The sequence below is a fragment of the Dicentrarchus labrax genome, unplaced genomic scaffold, assembly GCF_905237075.1.
Source record: "Dicentrarchus labrax unplaced genomic scaffold, dlabrax2021, whole genome shotgun sequence".
NCBI classification, from domain to species: Eukaryota; Metazoa; Chordata; class Actinopteri; family Moronidae; genus Dicentrarchus; species Dicentrarchus labrax.
In genome coordinates, this window is record NW_026136711.1 from 1106614 (window position 1) to 1127496 (window position 20883).

The 20883-nt window shown below is 42.2% G+C and overlaps 1 protein-coding gene across 1 annotated transcript in view; it reads left to right on the top strand.

Moving 5' to 3' along the window:
- The window catches only part of dag1 (dystroglycan 1), a 53863-nt gene extending 35862 nt beyond the window's left edge, over window positions 1-18001 (top strand). The window contains 2 exon segments of the mRNA XM_051415320.1: window positions 13327-13788; window positions 13905-18001. Of these exon segments, the coding sequence (XP_051271280.1) occupies window positions 13327-13788; window positions 13905-15731 (2289 nt within the window). The 3' untranslated portion in view covers window positions 15732-18001.
- The last annotated feature ends 2882 nt before the right edge of the window (window positions 18002-20883 follow it).

Consider the following 20883-nt stretch of genomic DNA (forward strand, 5'->3'; position numbering starts at 1 on the left):
CTTATACACTGATAAACAACATTTATTCAATATTTCTGTTGTGAAAACTTCCAGAATTATACAAGATATCTGTCAATTAACAAACAAATCCATGTAAAATTACACAACAGATGCTTTTAGAAATGTTTTAACAGTATTAACTTGAATTTAACAGTTTAATCTATTAAATAACCGTAATGTAAATTCACAGGCAATTTCAGTCATTTTAACTAACAGATATTGTTTTACAGTGCACGGGGAGCTCTGAGGGTAAATAATGTGTGTTTCTGTGTGTTTCTCTGTCTTTGTGTGTCTTCGTTGCGTCTTCCTCTGTGAACATTTTGTGTATTTGCGTGCAGATTAAGAGTTCCTCGTTGTAATTACCCGCTCGCACTCGGTGTCTTCCTCCATGTGAAATCAGCCCGAAGCTAAAACCCGAATAACGAACAGTTTATTTGGTAAAACACTCGACATCACACAGAGAGGAGCTGCTGTGTGTGAGTGTGTGTGAGTGTGTGTGTGTGTGTGTGTGTGTGTGTGTGTGTGTGTGTGGTTGTCAGAGCACATTGACTGGCTGTTTGAGTCGCTCCCCTCTTGATGAATGGAGACAGTAGCTCGCTGTTGTAAAGGGCCGTTCCCCCCGGGGGCATTTTGGTGGGAAAACTAACTTTCTCTTCTCCTCCCCACTGCGTCCTTTCCTCTCAATTCATCACCGTCTCCTCCTCCTCCTCCTCCTCCTCCTCCTCCTCCTCCTCCTCCTCTGTTTTTTCGCTGTCTATCTGGCATCTTCTTTCTTTCTATCAGTCGTTCTTTTCTTTCTCTTCCACATCAGCACATTCAGCTCCTTTTACAGGACTCCTTCCTTTAACAACCACAGCCATCATTCTGTTAGTTCTCCCTCTTTCCATTCACTTTAGCTTCCAAAAACGTCTTGAAACTCCCTCCAGACATACTAAGACTTACATAAAAATAGTTTTTCTTGGAACAACAATGCGTGTTTGATATGTTTAAAGTATAATTTCCACATTAAAAACCTTTAAATTCCCCATGAAACAGGAAGCAGGGAGCTGGTTGCTGTAACAGGCCGATAGGGAGGGACCAGGCGCAGGTATTGATTGGTGGTTACAGCAGCCAATAGTGTTCAGTGCCAGTTGATGGCAGTTAGCGGTTAGCTACTGATCAATCTGTCAATCAGAAACTCTGTCAATCACAGAGAGTTGAAGCAGCCGGAGGACGTCAGAGGGAAAACCAGGAAATATTTTCACCGTAAAATCTGATCCAGTTTCACTAAAATCACTGAATACAGTTAGAAAGTTTTTCCCAGGACAGAAATGACAAAATGAATTCAGTGTCACTTAAAATGAGTAAAGCTTCTTGACCACCAAGGTCAGATTCACCAAGTTCAGTCTGGTTTTACAGTGCAGGAACCAGCAGAGAACTTCAGCTCTCGTAATAAAAACATTGTTGTCACTCTGTCGTCCGTTCACCCTTTAAGCCCCCGTAGCTCCGTAGCTGTTAGCTGGCAGGGCGGCAGTGGAAAACTGGTATGAAGAGAGCGAGAGGGAGGGAGGGAGGGAGATAAAAACACACACCAGAACATATGAGTCACCCTTCGCTGTAAGCAAGCGCGCCACGATCGGTTTACTGGCACCAGAGCGGTGGTGGCCATGTTGCTATGTAATTAAACATACAGCAGGCGAGGCTCTTTGATTCATATGTTCCAAATTATACGCTCCCATAAATTCATTCATAATTTGGTGTTTCTGAGCTTCAGTTTTAGGGTATTTGACATACTTCTTCCCTCTCTGTTCTCTGTGTGCTGCAGTTCGCTTGATGCCTTCATGTCCGTGTTGGATTTCAGGGCGTAATTTCCATTCTGACCTTTAGCACAGATAATTACTGCCAAACAGCCACTGTTTGACTCCCTCACCTCCCGGAGAAAAGAGGGGGAAAAGCTGATTTGGGGCTTTTTGTTCATTTTACTGAAACTGTCCTGATGTTGTTTCTGTGTGTGTCCTTGTGTAGCCTAGCAACCGCAGGTTTTCTGGGACCGGCCGGTATCCTCCAGCATGCTTTGCTGTTGGTTGTCACCCAAGGGGGGGGAGCAGGAGTTGCATCGAGCCGTATTTGGCGCGTGAAGGTTAGCGGGTTATATTTAGACGCTGAGGCGCTGGATGGGCCCGTTGTGGAGGCTCTACACGGAGCGATTAGTTGATCATGGCTGGAGTAAGAACACAGTAATATACCCAGAGTGCAGCGCAGTATCAGACACGTACAGTACGGAGGGCGAACGGCGTCCAGTTGACCGCCTGGATCACACCTCTCATTATCCCCACAGCAGTGTGCTTAAGATAGCTCGTTAGCCGAGATAAAGATAGCTAATGTTTTATTCACGTGGCATCGAAGAAAAAAGAGGGGCATAATTGCTGACCTAGGGACGAGGAGGAGGAGGAGGAGGAGGAGGAGGAGGAGTGATTCTTTAAGGGTGATGAAGACGAGGGAAGAAAGAAAGTGACGGTGGGAGCTTCACTTTGGATGAAGTGTGTGTGATTGTCTGGTGTTTTCCTCCATCGTAGCTGCGTCACAATGGCTTTAACAGATGTTCTGATGATGGCCTGCAGCTCCCTTTAGCTTTTAGCTCGACACTCTTCTTCACTCACTCTGAGCCGGAGGACGTTCGGTGCTGAGCGAGCAGTTCTCTCTGCGAGCTCCTGTTAGTTTTATACATGTGTCAGAAAGCTGCTGAGACAAGAGAACAGTGTGGACGTTTACTGAGTAATTACAGTCGAATATGGAGATTAATGGGTTAATGCCTCACACAACCATCAGAGGGGAGATTGGCTGTTTATATGTAGTTATTATTCTTAATGGATTCCCCTTGAAATCAATGAAACGAGGCGGTGGACGCACTACTGTTTTGTCCACAGAGGCCGCCAGAATCAACACACAATGAAGGTTCCCTGTAGGGGCTTTAAATTGGATTAATTCAGAGTTTCAAGTCATTTTTTAAGCAATTAAAATACAAACATTATTCACTCAGTTCTGAAGATTTGAGATTTTCTTAGTTTTTTGAGACAATAAGTCAAATATTTCTGGTTTTGGACTAAATTAGTCACTTAAAGGCGTCACCTTGGACTTCCCAGTGTTTACAGGTCAAATATTTAAAGTTGCTGTATGTGTTAGAAAGCTCCAACAGCCATCAGTTATATAGAGTAGATTAGTCAATACTATTGAACCAACGATAGATACATCGTTTTGAGTGAAACTAATCAATTAATTGAGAATTTTTTAAAAATATTTTCTACTGACTATAAACTAAATATTATTTGGGTTTTAATTTATATTAACTGTATATTACGGTTTTACAGTGCACACAGAGAGGTGGTGCCCAAACGCCGCTTACAGCGCCTTTAATCAAGAAAACGAGGGTTGGAATAATGAGACGGATTATGTGCAGCATGCAGAGGAAGAGCGTTGGCCGTTACACAGAAAGTTGAGAGAAGAAAGCAGAAATAAAATCACATAAAAACACATTTTGTGCTGCAGCTTCGGTCACTCTGAACTTTATTCTGTGGAAATTAAACTGTGTTTGTGTGCACGGAGCAAAGAAAACAAAGGTGGTTCAGATTCTCCTCAACAGTTAAAAATGTGGTCAAGGTTTTCTACTGAGTGTGTGTGTGGGGGGGTGTTTTTTTTTTTTTTTTTTTTTTTTTGTGTTTGTGTTTGTGTGTGTGTTTGTGTGTTTGTGTGTGTTTGTTTGTGTGTGTGTGTGTGTGTGTGTGTGTGTGTGTGTGAGTGTGTGTGTGTGTGTGTGTGTGTGTGTGTGTTTGTGTGTGTGTGTGTGTGTGTGTGTGTGAGTTAGTGTGTGTAAGTTAGTGTGTTGGTGTGTGGTGTGTGTGTGTGTGTGAGTAGTGTGGAGGGAGGGCGGTGTGTGTGTGTGTGTGTGTGTGTGTGAGTTAGTGTGTGTGTGTGTGTGTGTGTGTGAGTTAGTGTGTGTGTGCTGATGATAGTGAGTAATTCTGGTGGGGCTGCAGCATTAGTCAGAGCCGAAGCTGAGAGTCTGCGGAAAAAACGAGCCACACGCTGAGGCGGAGATAACACACACACACACACACACACACACACACATATGTATATATAGCGTATAGTGTCAGTATCTGTGCCCTCTCTCTCTGTTTCACACACACATCTGTCTCAGTGGGACTTTGTTTACACTCTGCTGTATGTTTTAGCTGCCGCTGTCCAGCGTGGCGCGGCGGGCAGCGAGCTAGCGTTGTGTTATAAGCTGCTCCTCCTCAGACGACTGCTGCACAGGCGGCAAGCTGCACGCTCGCCTCCTCACTCGCCTTCCAGTTGTCCTTGTCATAACAAAACACACACACACACACACTTCTACAACCATTGTCTTCACACATTCACACTCAGTATTTCTCTGTTGCTGTTGCACACACATACACTCCTTTATTACCAACAGTGGACTGTTAGTCTACACCAACCAAAAGGGGACCTTGTATTTCAGTAAATGTAAGACAAAGTTCACAAAAACAGTCTGTATTTTTATATCAAAATGAGCACAAACTAACTGACATTCAGCCGTTAATCAATCTTCAACTTTTAGCGACAATGAGCAAAGATTCATTAGTTAGCAGTCAGCTAACATCAGCTACCAGCTGTTAGGTAACTGCTAATGTAGCTGCCGTTAGCAGCCTCCCAGTGAACACAACCTCTGAGACAGAGGACAGTTTGATGACAGCGGTACCGAGGTCATTTATGGAGTTTCCAGATGGATTTAAAGAAGCTAACTGACGCTAACAGTAATGTTAGATGCTGTTAGCCAATCCGATCCAACTTTATTTGTTAAGCACTTTAAAAACAACCAAAGTTGACCAAAGTGCTGTACAGGAGAATAAATAGGACATCATAAATGTAAACAGTGATGATGATGATGAAGACCACTGCGAGGAATATAAACAGTGATGGTGATGATGAAGACCACTGTGAGGAATATAGACAGTGATGGCGACAACACTGGAAAGTTCCCGTGGCAGACCACAGGGACGAGGTCCGACGGCGAGGAGCTCGATGTCCGGGCTGCAGACACGCTCTGTTAGCTTGTTAGCTGTTACTTGACTGGCTAAAGAAACACTGTAGTACTTTATTCCCTGTGGTCAGACTGTCTTCTGTCAGCAGTAGAAGCATTCAGTCCGACAGAGTCCGCTAATGGATCCACTACAGCTGCTGGACTTCATATAGGCTTTAAGTACGGGTCAGTCCACTGTTTGTTAGGTTTACAAGTGCACACACACACACACACACACACACACACACACACACCACTCAGGCTACATCTTTCTCTCCTCTCTCTCAATCTCTCACCCACACAGCTGGAATCAAACAATGGTCAGCTTCTGTTGGCTCCCATTGTTGTAATCTGCAAGCAAGAGAGAGAGAGTGAGAGGCAGAGAGACACAGGGAGTGAATGAGGGAGAGCTTTATGAGTTCTGCTGCAGGCTTTGGCAACACCACAGTGTGTGTGAGTGTGTGTGTGTGTGTGTGTGTGTGTGTAGGAGAACGCGTACTTTAGCACAGGTTTTATAGCTAAGAGCCCTCTCCATCATTATACTTTAATTACTATATAATAGGGCTGTATTTGTGGTTCGGCGTGTGTGAATTAATGCGCGCACACACACGTACACGATTGTAGTTTTCTCCAAAACTTTCTCTTTTTATTTAACATTTGAATCACGTTTCAATCCCTCATGCAACCGGTTCCTGTGGATGTCTGACATTGCAGCGTCCTACAATAGCTCCTATTAATAGACAGGGTGTATGTTTTTCCTGGAACGTATTTCATCTGTGGGAATATGTATTTCCACTCATTCGTTTATTACTATCCAGTGAAAATCTCATAACTCAGGTTCCAGCGTTGGGCTTTTATTTTGGACCGGAAGGCGTGCAGAGCTCTGGGATATGCATTGTAGGTTTTATGGTGGAGGATAATTAAATTATGCTTTACAGTGTAGGTGATATATAACAGCTGCACGGCAGACTTTCTTACTGAAGGTGAACTTTTGTTTAGATTATATTCAACATGTGAGCTCCTGTTGCTGCATTAAAGGGTGCTTTCACCCAAACTACACTAACATTTCTACACTTGCTTTATCTTTCCAGAAGCAATGCATTGTGGATAATCCACATACCTTGTTGTAAGCGGTTTTCTATCAAAGAAATAATATCTAAAACTAATATTTCAGACAATTGACCCTTCATAAGCCCCGCCCCTTTTTGGTATGGGCTCCAATAACAGTCGGTCAACCTTTCCTGTTTTTAGATATGCTACGTGCTAGGCTAATCTATGTTGAAAAGACAAGTTTGTTGACGTTTTGCTGCAGAGTAACAACAAAACACTCGCTACCCAGCTAGTTGCATCTGAAAGCTAATTGTCTGTACGTCCCACCAATAAAAAGATAAAAGTAAAATATATATATAGTCACATCTGAAGTGAGCTAAACTAGCTAACTAAAGATTGCTAGTGAGCTAGTGTTTTGTTAACATCAGTGTTGCTGCCTGATTGGTACTGACCCTTTAACTCTCCACTGTTGTTCTCATCCAGAACTCATTTTAAAACACGGCTGTTGTCTTTCACATGAACGCGCCGACGTTTCAGAGCTGTAGCCTTCGCCGCTCGTATAATTCCCCTTTCCTCGATTGCAGTGCTGAAGAGTGTGAATGTGCCTGCTGTGGACCTGGACCACAAATGAATTTTTAACGGTAGAAAATGGGCTGTAAGATGGATTTCCCCTCGTAAACATCCGCCTGCCTGTTGGCCACCCAAAACCCTCCCCTTCCTCACCCTCGGCCTCTCGTTCTATAGCTCTTCCATCCATCCATCCGTCCCTCCTCCTCCTCCTCGCCTCATACTTTCCACTGGAAACACTTGAATATGCCAGCAATTCCCTCTACGCCCTCTCTGCTTTCTATCTGCCCTCTTTTTAGCTTTAATTTTACATAAAATCTGGTGTATTTTTGTGGTTTTTAATGTTTAATCGAAGATATTTACACTGTAAAAACAATGATCTATAAATCCAGGTGAACTCTGCTATAATATAATAATCAGACTTACATTTACAGCAGAGTGCTGTTATTATTGGATTGTTATTATTTTAATGTGAATGTTAAAAGTTATAGAACTGTAATAAAAGTCATTATCTGTGAGATTACAGTAATTATTGCTGTTTACACTGATAACAACTGGACAGTTAAACATTTCTTCATTCGTTTGTGTTAACTGTCACTAATTTTACATAATTTTAAAAATGTACTAACAGTATTAAACTTGAATTAAACATTAAATATCTACAAAAATACTTTATTTGCAAATATATTTTAATCTTGTGAATCTTGTGAAAAAATTACATTATTTTACATTAGACAGGTACATTTTTTGTACTTTTATTAATATTTCCATGTATTTAAAAATAATCTGTAAACTAAATAAGAAAAACAACCATAAACGTACAGATTTATTTTACAGTGAGTTGCTCTCGTCTCGCTCCACTGCTCCCCTCTTTCACATTATCTCTCACTTCCTCCTTCCTTGTCCCTCCTCTCTTTACTTACTCCTCCTCCTCTCTTACCTCCACGCTCACCTTCCTCCCTTCCCCTCACCAGTTTCACTTCACCCCAAGTCATCATATCACATCCTCCTCCTCCTTCCTCACCTCCTCCAAACTATGAGGCTTATCTGTGGAGCTGTCAACCGGGTCCCCGGTAACAATGGCCTCCTTTCTCTGCGTTCTCCTCTCGCCGCAACAATGAGCCGCTTTCTTCCCCCCGAACGCTAAGAGACTCAACGCCTCCTCGTAATATCTCTGTTTCTCTCTCTCATTCATCCTGCTCGACCTCTCTCTTTCTTTCTCTCCATCCCGCCTCTCCGTCTTTGTCAATATATCCGTCTATCTGACTGTCTTTCACTCTCTGTGGATAATAAAGGTGTGGTGCTGCTCTCCCTGTGATGAATGCAGCTGAAGGTGTTGATGTATGTGGTTTGTATGGGTTTGGCTGTGATCCTGAACCATATAGCGAAGCAAATGAGAATCATTTTTTAGTACTTTTGGGGTTCCAGAAATAAAAGTCCAATTCATTTTCTGCACAGACGGCGTTAGATGAACGAGTTGGAGCGCGCCCAAGAAGTGTCCTGGTTGATTCATCTAAAGATTAGCAGCTGCTTCAGGAAATATCTGATTTAAGATAAGATTAAAGGGATATTTGGGGGTTTTTCCAATAACGGATAAGTCTCGGTCAACTTTCTCCTTTCCTATACTTAGATATGCTACATGCTAGGCTAAGCTATGTTGAAGCGTTGTTGGCTAGTTAGCTAGCCTTTTGCTACAGACCAATAGCAAAACAGTAGCTAACTAGCCAGCTCGGGCAGGAGGTACGGCTCAGGCAGCGACACTAATTTTAAGAAAATGCTATGTTTAAGAGCAAGCTAATTTTCAACAAACTTTAGTTAGCTAATTAGTAAACTTTTGCTAACTTTAGCGAACTTAAGATGTGACTGTGTATGTCACTTTTTGTTCTTTTAACCATCTTCAAACCGTGGTTGCCTTTTAACATAGATTAACCGAGCACATGTACAGGAAGGAAAGGCTTGCTCAACTGTTACTGGAGCACAGAGCCAAAGGGGACTTAAGAACGATGAATTGTGCAAAAGCCAAACAAATCGCTGCAGAACCTAAAGATTATGTTTAGCAGACAATAACTAATGCTATTGTTTGTTTATGTTGATCAAATAGAGCCATCGGTGTTAAACTGAGACTGTTTGTATGTTCAAGTACAAGTTTGGAAGTATCATCATCATTATTGTGCAAGCAGCATTTTAATGTTGTAGCAGCACTTTATAGATTTCTGGGTAGTTTAAATTCTTACAATTCATTGTTTTTTATAACCTTTTTATAACCAATAACTATAGCTCTCACATAAATGTAAACAGTACGATGTTTAAATACCTAAAGGCGCCGTGCTGTGTCCCTCCGAACGGCAGCGGCTGTAAAGACAAACAGCTGAGGAGACCGAGGGACGCCAGCGACACAGGGAGAAATAAGGATGATGCCGCTGATATGCGATAACGTCTCGCAGTGTTTCATGCCTGTCGTTCATACAGACTTCAAATAGTCCGTTCCACCACAGTCCCCATCACTGTAGCTTATAGCGCTGATAGTCACGCCGGCTTTTAGGGCTGACGTGTGTGTGTGTGTGAGGAAAAATGAGAAAAATGATCAAACAACCGCTAACTTTGATGAGATTATCATTTTGTTTTAATTAACAGTCTTTTAAGTCGAGGGGGGGTAAAACGGATGCTTGCACTGGGGGTGACAGCCGTGCTCAGACATCTTTACATATGTCAGTGATTCACTCTTTAACTCACCCAAAAAGGCTCTTATCTCTTCGTAGCTTGGGTTTTTACTGCCATCAACGTTAACATTGATTGTACATGGTGCTTAAAGTTATTGTGTAGCTCCTCAAAGGGCCGTGTTACTCAGAACTGGACAGGGTTGGGAACTTTCTGGAGGTTAATAAGCAGAAGATCTCATTTCCAGGGCGTCAAATACCGATGTTGTGTCCTGCCCTTTGGCTTCTCATACAGACGCAGAAGGTACCCCGTCTAGCTCCAATGTAACCCATAAAGAGTGACAAAGTCAGTGTAAACTGGTGATTGGGATTGGATGGACGGGTCAAACAAACAAGGCTTTCACTGGAGTTCATGTCCAATCAGATAACAGACAGTAATGGCATCCCCTAACCTCACGTAACGTACTTATTCAAACCCAAATCAGCATCTTTTCCAAAACCTAACCAAGTAGTTTTGTTGCCTAAACTTCACGATATGTAGCCGCTGAAGTCTCTGATTGTCTGCAAATGCAAAGTAGTTGCTTGAATGGCAGCGAGAATGGCCGCTAACAAACACACAGCTCTTTATTTCAAGGACACAACTTACCTGAAACATTGCTTTCTCCCCCAATTCTTCTCCTTAGTGAGACAAACTGGAGCTACAGCGAATCACTTTGTAACATGAAAGGAGCTTTTTAAAACATTGAAAATGGAAGAGACCCAGGAGACTGGAGTTCATGTCCCGTGTGAAACCAAAAATTAAGACTTTTAAGTTATATAACGTAACATACAGTCATACTTATTTTAGCCCAAATCATGATCTTGTCCTAAACCTAAACAAGTACTTTTGTTGCCAAAACCTTGCGATACTCTGAAGCGTCTATCTGATTGTAGAAGACGCTCCACTTCTGAAACCCTTGTGGTACCTTGTGCTCCTTCTATCTGAGACACAGAGGAACGTTACCAAGCAGCATAGGTATTTGACAACTTGGGGTGAGAACGTGTAATTAGACGTGATTTCAATGTTGTCCTCGAAAGAGGCAGCACTTTGAAAAGTCATCATACTGCTCCGTAAATGCCCCGAGTAAATTAACTTTGATTGCTGCTTCTATACATTATTTCTGTGTCTTAAGTTGCCCTTGCCACCACCTTTACAGCTTCCCAGAAAATAGTTTAGTCTCCTTCATTCTTGTTGCCTGGCCCTGCTGTGTTTCTCCAAATAAATCTTCCAAAACGCAGGGTTTTCCCTGGCTGTTTCAGAAGGGCTTAGGTGGTAACCTTGCCAGTGGTGTGTGCTGTATGGGAGGGAAAGGGAGGCTAGAGGAGTCTGTGAGAGCACACGATAACCTTTAGGGCCAAACATCAAGCTCTCTTGCGCTGAAGCCTTGTGCCAGGAAAAGATATGAAATATTTTTCTTGACATTTTGGGGGATTTGATGTATTTTTCATGTTCTTTTAGGAAGGCAGTAAACTACAAGCTCTCTGCTGGGTTCATGTTGGAGTTTTAAAGGCACTATTGTGTTTTTGTTTTAACGCTTACTGAGGCAGGGACATTGGCTTTAGAGAACATTGCTTTTGAAGGAGCCGTCAGAACTTCCAGAGGCAGAGATACACAAACCCGTCACATGGGGAAGCTTTCCAGTACGACTGCTGTGCGTCTGTGTTGTTGAGTAGTTGTTTATGTGGAGAGATTCAGTTTGTTTTTGTCCATCCCATCATTCAGAAGTAGAGGTGTAAGAAAATATTTTAAAAATTACAATATATTGTTTTGGGATATTTTCAAAAAACACTGTAGATCGATTTTTGTGGTTAAACTCCAACCGCTAGATAGCAGTGTTGTAAATGTAAAGTGAAGGTGGTGATATTGGATGTAGAGATGGGGATTGATAAGATTTTTGAGTCAGAATGATGTCATCTAAACTGAATGAAAGTAGTGTATGAGTTTGACGTCACTGAAAAACACACCAGCATCGATAAAAAGCTCAAAGGGATGTGATCCCGATGCAGATCCAACCTTGCTTACAGTGATATTGAATTGTAACCCCTGTATTGTGATATGTATAGTATTGATTCCTGCTGATACACAACCCTGTTCAGACGTTGCTCCATATGAGCCAAATATCATAACATGATGCATGGTTTTTTTTGTAGTGAGCTTTTGATATTTTCACCTTTTCTGACCAAATTATCAAAAAGAATTCAATTAAATTTCACCAGTTTTTCACCTCCAAATTTAATTGGCAGCAGATAAGGAAGCGATCATCCTCGTCCTTTTGGGACACAATTCAGTCATTTTTGGAGCAATTACGACAGTCACGATGAGATTAACTTCCCTGGCAACTCACTTGTCCTCCATCGTCTCTTTGTGATTTAATTTGCAATGCCATGTCAGGAGGCGATTGGTTTTAAGTTTTGAGGCTGCAGAGCTCTTTTGTGACAAATGAAAGCAAACATTGCTCAAGGAACCTACATTTAAAGACACACAAGTATTTTTGTTTCTTTGATTTCCTTTTATATGCAGTCATCGCTTTCAATGATATTTTGGGTGTCTCTGTTGCCAGCAGTGGACATTCTTTCCTATTGGAAAGAAAATGGAAAAGATTGATGTTGTGGACCTAAACTGTCAGTTGTAACATTGCTGCAACCTACAATTATCTAAATAATATCTGTGTTTCCTGCGGTAACTGGAATTTACATTCTTGGCCAAGAATCGTGACATCTTCCTGCATCGCCACCTCAGAAATGAGCTTTTTTATCTCCCAGTGAAAAGGCCTGTCAGATTTTGATAATGACATTTTGAAATAATGACAGCAGAAAAGAGGAGAGCAGGGATACCGAGGGAGGGGGGGCGAGGTGTCAAAAGAAGAAAGAGGAAACTGAATATGAGAAAAGGAGGCAAAAGACAAAAAGAAAAGGCAGCAGGGCATAAATATAACTGTTGGAATAGCTTTTCCTGTGCTTCTGGAAAAAGAACAATATCCAAGTATTTCTGGGAAAAAGGGCATTGGCTTGATGAGGTGTAAAGGCTTGTCCACTGGGGGAAGGTTTTTAAAGAAATTGTCCATGAGGGTATAATTGTTAAAAGCCCAGCTCTTGGCAAGGTTGACGTGTGCACTGTATGTCTGAGGGAAAACATATACAGCTTTCCGTGTCTGTCTGTGGCCTTGTTGTCCATTTCTGTGCACCTCTGCATGCTTGAGAAAGTGCGTTTCCCGGCGTGTGCTTTCCTGAGTGTGTTTGCGTGTGCGTGCGTTTTCCCCCGGCGCTGCCTGCGTGCTGGTTAGAGCATTAATGATGTGTCTAGGGAGAGCTGCCTCTACATAATTTATCAACCAGGATTTATTAGCCGCAGAATTAACTTGTAGGGGCCTGGGAGCACAGGATGCATTTGTTCTTGTTTTGGGATTTATGTGTGGTGGATGCATTGTCATTCCCCCATGATCCATTTCTCTCCATCAGCCTCCTGCCACGGGGACGTCCCCCGGTTGTATAATTGGCAGAGTTATTTTAATTTTTAGTCGGGTTTAAATTACAATTCAGAGCTTTTCAGTGTCTGTATGCGTTGAATAGCCACGGCAGTTAATCCTGTTCATGTCGTTTTTAGCTCATACCCAAACGCTTTATTTTTTGAGTACAGGTTGCATCAATGGCAGTTAAATTTAGACAACATATTCAAAGACAAGAACATGACAAATACAAGCTTTTACAAAATAAAAGCACTTAAATCTGTATTCATAGAATTGTTGTGTGCTGGACAAAAAGGTTTGCTGAATTTTTCTCTGTCTCATCAATATTTTTTTCCAGCAAACTGTCCAGTAAATTATCTATATCAGGAGCAACCATAACTTACTAAATGTTCTACTGCTGAGAGCTTTTTTCTTTACTCTGTTTTCTCTCTTTACATATATTGAAACATTGGTCAACTCACTTCCTGTTTTTGTGTTTGTCTTCCAGATCACAGAGATGGGTAAGGATTCCCTCCCTGCCTGGCTGCACTGGGATGCCAGCAACAGAATCCTACAGGGTCTACCTTTGGAGGAGGATAAAGGTGTCCATTATATTTCCGTATCCATCTCCAATCACACAAAAGCCTCCTCTTCCTCAGAGGTGTTTTCCATTGAGGTTCACCCTGAAGATCATCTGGATGCGGAGTCAGCCCAGCTCGCATCCAACCAAGCCTCCACGGAAGATGACGTGCAGCCGTTCATGTGTGGCAATGAGGAGCCGGTCACGGTGCTGACGGTGATCCTGGACGCAGATTTGACCAAGATGAGCTCAGGACAGAGGGTGGAGCTCCTGGACAACATGAGGAGCTTCTCTGGGGTGGGGCTCCAGCACATGAAGATACTGCCGGTGGTCAATAACAGGCTGTTCGACATGTCTGCATTCATGGCTGGGCCGGGGAACGCAAAGAAGGTGAGCAAGGGTGTGCAAGCGAGTAAATGATGAATGAGAATGAGTGCTAATGAGTTTTCTGGATAAATAAATACTTGTTAGAGAATTAAATTAATAATTCTCAATCTGCTCCCCAGGTGGTGGAGAATGGAGCTCTGTTGTCCTGGAAGCTCGGCTGCTCGCTGGAGCAGAGCACAGTCCCAAATATCAACAGTGTCCAGGGTCCTGCAAAGGAAGGCACAATGTCAGCCAAGCTGGGCTACCCTGTGGTGGGATGGCACATTGCCAACAAGAAACCCCATGTCCCTAAACGGGTGAGGCGGCAATTAGGCAACACTCCAACACCCGTTCTGGCAGTGCTTCCTCCCACAACTGTAGTGGAGCCTCCAGTGCGGATTATCCCAACCCTCTCCTCTCCCTCTATTGCTGCACCAACCGAAAGTTCTGCTCCACCAGTAAGAGGCCCCGTTCCCCTTCCGGGCAAGCCTACAATCAGAGTCCGTGACCCCACTGCCCACACCCCAACCCCGGGACCTCCTCAGCCAACAAAGGTAATGGAGACCACCAGCACCATTTCTATCCAGCCAACCATGACCAGGCATATTTATGTGGAGGCCACTGCCACACCATCCACACCTACCAGAATTACTACCAGGAAACCTAAGAGAGTCAAAACCACACCGGGGCCCAGAGAGCCAAAGACCTCCACAGCCAAGCCATCCAGGCGCACCACACCGTCACCTGGTATTATCCCGGATCCATACAACGAGAAGCCTGTGTTGCGTAACCCCATAGACCAGGTCAATGCATTGGTGGGCACCTATTTCGAGGTTAAGATCCCATCCGATACATTCTTTGATAAAGAGGATGGCACAACAGACAAGCTGCGTCTAACTTTGAGACAGAACCACAATGAAGTGGTTGGAGAGGGTTCCTGGATCCAGTTCAACACTACCAGCCAACTTCTCTATGGCCTTCCTGATGTCCAACACATTGGAAAACACGAATACTTCATGCAGGCAACTGACAAAGGTGGCCTGAATGCAATTGATGCTTTTGAGGTCCGTGTTAACCGCTGGCCCATGAATGACAAGACCCCTGTGATCTTTACGGCCCGATTCGATGGTGAGCCACGTTCAATTACAAATGATATCCACAAAAAGATCCTCCTGGTAAAGAAACTGGCATATGTGCTGGGGGACCGCAACAGCAGTACAGTCAGTCTAAGGAATATCAGCAAAGGCTCCATTGTGGTGGAGTGGACAAACACCAGCCTCCCGCAGCACCCGTGTCCAAAAGAACAGCTCGCAGCCATGAGCAGGACGCTCGCCAGTGCGGACGGAAAACCCTCGCAGACCTTCAGGTACTCTATGGAGCCTGAATTCAGACCACTGGACGTCATGGTCAAGGGAAGGGCAAGCTGCAGAACATATTCCTTCATCCCACCAGGAGAGATTGATATAGCAGAACCTCCAGCTGTCACTCCAGCTCTGGGAACAGGCCGGCAGAGCACCGATGATGTCTATCTCCACACAGTAATTCCCGCCGTGGTGGTGGCAGCCATCTTGTTGATAGCGGGTATCATTGCAATGATCTGCTACAGGAAGAAACGAAAGGGCAAGCTGACCATCGAGGACCAGGCCACATTCATCAAAAAAGGTGTGCCGATTATCTTTGCCGATGAACTTGATGACTCTAAGCCGCCTCCATCCTCCAGTATGCCCTTGATTCTGCAGGAAGAGAAGCCCCCACTTCCACCCCCGGAGTACCCCAACATGGCCACGCCAGAGACCACTCCCCTCAACCAGGAGCTGCTGGGGGAGTACACAGCTCTGCGGGACGAGGACCCCAACGCGCCTCCCTACCAGCCGCCACCTCCCTTCACCACTCCCATGGAGGGCAAGGGTTCCCGTCCCAAGAACATGACTCCCTACAGATCTCCACCTCCTTACGTGCCGCCCTAAGACTTGTTTAACCCTCCCCTCGTAGGGTGGAGGGAGAGGATGCCTGAGGAACTGTGACGGTTTCCATTCTGGTGTTTGTCTGTCTGGACATTTACAGGGAGAGATGACAAGAGGTGCTAAAGTACAAAACAGCTACAGGGGACTTTGGTTTGGGAGGGGGAGTAATGAGTCGGGTGGGGTTTTTACAGTCGACAGATGGGATGATTGGTTGAAACAGCTGGGAGGGACTACTGTTTTAGTGGTAGCCCAGCTACTAAAGTGGCCTAAGACAAACAAATTCTCGTCACATTGGCTCTCGGATCGACCAGTTGGTCAGAAGCGACGATTGGGAGACGCGTTCTCCCTTCCCAGCATTTCATTTTTTCCCCTCTGTTGAGTTAAAATACTGGCTTTTATTTTCTTTTTTCATCATTACCCCGAGGTTATTATTCTTTTTATTTTTCCTGGACTGAATCATTTTGCCTAACAACTCTTCTTTTGTCTTGCTTTTAAATAATACGAGAAGACAGTGAACTGCCATCAACTCGTGTTTTTAATAAGGAGAGCGAGATTCTCTGAATATGAAAAAAACCTATCTTCGATCGCCCCTGCAGACGACACAAGAGGACGGGAGGCCGAAGCGTGTGTGTGTGAATGAGTGTTTATTCAGATTCAATACGGTTTGCCTTTTAACACTAGTTGTCTGTTTCTATCCTTATTCACAATGTCTAGTAAAGATGAGAATAACAAGGTAGCCTAAAAAAAAGATTTAGAGATGAAATAATAAATAATTTGTTTGTTTCATTGGTTTTAAAATTCACTGTATATCTGGAAGATGTTCTGATAGATTGTGTTATATTTTTTTGGTGGTGGAAGAAAGCGGGAAGACTGCCTCGCTAAAATAACTCGCAGGAGCTCTTTATTCCTGTTTTATTCTGGTATCACTTACAGTCCATTAGATACAATAAATCCACCTTCCTCTCAGTTGCCGTCATCCCCTCTGCAGACAACAGGCTCAGTAAGGTGGAACTGGATGAGGTTAAAGTGAGAAAACATGAACTACTGTTTTTATTATAAAAGACATTATGTGAGTTTAGTGTGGATTTGGATGCAAAGTATATACTTTTATGCAGATTTCAGTCCGCGCAATTTTGCGACTTCAGGTTAACAAAACTACAGTAATGGTAAAAACACTTTTCTACACACATCCCAACATGTACGCCAACAGGAAAAAGGACCCCTCCGGTTTATTTTGGAGCAGGAATAATTATTTTTTTATGTAATGAGGCAGTTCTGCTCTGAGGAGAAACTGTGTGTGTGTGCCATGGAGACTCTCCCAGCTGGGATTGTACAGATAATTCACATTTTAGAGGTCACAGAGGTTTCGGAAAGGAAGAAAGAACCTTGAATTTCCAGTAATTAGCTCACTGACAAATTCTCAATGAAAAATCTCCTTCTAATTTTTTTACAAAGTTTTTGATACAGCCTCAAATTGTTTGATTATTAAAAGAAAACACGATTAATGATTAGCCTTCTGTGATTTGTAAAATCTTAGCCTAGATTATGATTCAATTATGTACACTTTCTGTTTTGTTTGTCATGGGTCACATATTTCAAGTGTTTTATTTTATCGTGTGTGTTTGCATATCGAAATGTATCTCCCACTATACAAAGACGGAATGACCGATATTTTAATGTAATCACAAATTTTATTTTTACGTCCTTATGTTTGCTAATGAGTTTCAACTGAAAGTGACCCTTTGCAATAATAATGTAAGGCACAGTCCGCTCAGCGGCTGGTCCATGCAGGCTCAAGCGAGTGACTCATAATATTGTTGGTTTTTTTTGCAGGATGCCAAGGCTTTTTTTTTTTTTTTTTTTGCTTTTCAAGTGTGCATTGTCATAATAAAACCAACTGGTACGATAAAAAAAAAGAACAATTCCTCATTCATGTATCTGATTTTCTTCCTGTTTCTTTTGGGAGTTTTTTCCGCCTGTCATATTCCCCGCTCCGAACCTGACTGATGTTTATGGATGAGGTTTTTGATCACTGTCACTTTTTCTACTGCTCCCACTTAGCCTTGAATTGATAAATCAATGTGTCTGAAGTCCACAAGAGGTTTTACCTCCACAGACGGCGGCTTGCTGCCTGGCAACCCGTCTACAGTCTCTGGACTCACTGGAACGGTCGCACTGCTGTCCTTTTTGTACTAAATTATTCTGCTATTGAATGACTAGTTGGACAATTCAGTTTGAAAGCTCTGCCCATTAAAAAGGCTCCGCTGTGAAAACACTCTCTCAGCTCCATCTGTCTTCACACACGCTGCATACAGATAATTTGCATTGATTACTTAGAATATTGATTTGAGCTCTGTGATAATTTGGAAGCAAAGATGAATGTATCCCCAAGATGTCGCTCGTTGTTATTGATAAACGGATGATAGTGATGACAAAGATTAGCGGAGGATTGATTTTGGTTTGATTGAGACAACTTAAGAGGTAGCTGAACCGACAAGGTCCTCATCTTCAATGCTAAAATCACAGATACGCTCATCTCTGAGGTAATGGGGGTCTTGATTATAAGACAAAAAAATTTAAAAGATATATTGGATTTCATATTTATATTCATGATATTTTGCCCTTACTCTGTAGACCAGCACTCTGCCACTTACCTCAGACAGATTTCTCATCTCAAAATGTGCTGAAAATCTGATTGGGGATTCGGGAAGATTATAGATGTGCTGAGTTTGCTTTCTACGAGGCCTAATCAGTCGCCTTCAAAGTAGCAGACAAGCTCAATCTATCACTGAGAAGTTGCTGAAATGATTTGTAATGCCATTTTGTTTGTATCCTGCAGGAAGGTTGCATCATAAAGAGTCAATAACTATTAACCCCCCCCCAGAATTTGAGGTCAAATTAATACTACAAATAGTTAGAAATCTTAGATTAAGACATATATATAATGGTCTGCTTGTTACTTCAATCTGATATACACCACACCAACGAATTTAGTCTCACTCCCCAGAAATTCCTCTGAACAGCATTAAAATCAGACTGCATAAAAATAAAATGTATAACTGACGCTGCAACATTGACATTTATTGACATGAATTGTAAATAAAATAGGGCCATGTAAGGACCCTTGTGGGATGCCATTTTGTATATTTAAAAAGGTCAAGGTCAGATTTTGAACCATTTAAAGGTTTAACTATGTAACTGCTACCTCATTAAAACATGTTCTTCTGCTTCTAGTGTCAAACTGCACATACATCATTTAAACATGACTGTAGGAACAGGAAGAAACACTTATTTCTGACTAGAGTCCAGATCCTGAGTTTTGTTTTTCGCACAAGAAACGGTGAGCGATGTTTGTTATTGAGGGGCCAGGGTTGGTACTTTAAAGCCTCTCAGAGCAGCAAAATGATACTTGATAAATACAAAAACACTCAGACTAGAAGACCGAGAGTAGGATGACCCTTTATAAGTCCCACCCCTTTTTGGTTCGTGACCCAATAACAGTTGAGCAAGTTGTGGTTCCAAAAGGGGCAGGACTTAGCAAGGGTCACTTGTCAGACTGCACATTTAACACTGACTCAATGTTCCCCAGATACTCAGTTCTCAGTGTTCCTACATTATCAATATTGGCCTGAAATATTGGTAAAATCAGGTTGAAGTTAATGTTTAAATTAAGATTAAAGAACACTCACTTTTGAATCAAAAGATTACATCAAAGTAGTAGTTTTAGAAGTTAAAAAGATCTTCTGTAATGGTTACAATCCTGGAAGAAGAAAAGCAAAGATAAAGGAGACGCAGGCACATTGAAGTGAAGTGGCGTTCTGTTGTCTTTATTTTGATAAACACAGTAGACCTACATCTCAGAATCCTGCATTACAACTGCAACACAAATTATTGATATGAATTGTAAATAAAATAGGACCCAGTTTGGACCCTTGTGCGACGCCATTTTGTATATTTATAAAAAATAAACCATAAACTTCGACAACAGGTTTTGAAGACAACGATATGTCCTATGTCAGAATGTGTCTGATATGTTTTTCTGCAAAAAAACCTTTAATTTCCACATTAAAATCATTAAAAAGTAATTTACTCCAGTGGTCGAGACCCTCCACTAGGGGTCCGTCGCACTTGATTTTAAGGCATGTAAGGAAACTTTTAGTTTGTTTTGTTTTTTTGGAGGTAGCATAAAGGCAACTGTATCTAAATTTCATTCTACAACCATCTTGTGAATGACAATAAAATATCCTTGAATCCCTGAAAGTTTTAACAACCACAAAGCTAATAGCAAGGCATCAGGTTGATTGTTATTATTGTTAGGTATGATGTTATAATATCACTTATTCAGGGGTCGTGAGTTTAAAGATAGAAAAGAGGTCCCTGAAGGGAAAGGCTTGCAGTTTGAATGTAGCCTATAATATCTGTGTTTGTAGGAGAAGTCCTCTGCTGTGCTGAGACGATGAAGATCAATTGGATTCCAGTTTCTTAGAAATCACAAAAGACTTTTAAACAAACGAGTTAAAGAGAAAAAATGTAATAATGCATTTATGAGCTTTTTTTTAATCCGTTTCATGGAAAAGGTCTGATCTTAATCCACAACTTCAATCCTGTCAAATCCTCTTTTAAATACAAAACAATGAAAGAAAGGAGAGACTGATTTTATGCTGCTGTTACAAGTTAAATATGAATTATTACTCCTAGTTTTGGTTTTTAATTTTAACACCAGTTTCAGGTTACAGGGTACTTAAAGGTCCAGTGTATAACATTCAGGAGGATCTACTGGCAGAAATATTCATTACTATGTTTTTATTAGTGTTTAATTAGTAGAAAATGAGAATCAGGGACAACAGCACCTGCTGTGGTGGAGCTGGTCTGGTTGATCTGACTGGCAGAGTCGTGGAAAACCTGGAAATTTAAAGTTTTCCACTCATGCAAACACCAAAGTTTCCCAGAACAGACAAATCAAACACTGTTCTAGATAGGAGCTTTTATGTTTTTCGCAATATTTAGTTGGTTGTAATCTGCATTCACCACCAGATGACACTAACTCCCACACACTCGACCTTCTGAATGTAAGACAGTTAAATAGTCAGCTCTCTTTTGATAAATGTTTTAGATGTGTTAGCACAATTATAGCCATAATGAGCGCTTGTTCAAT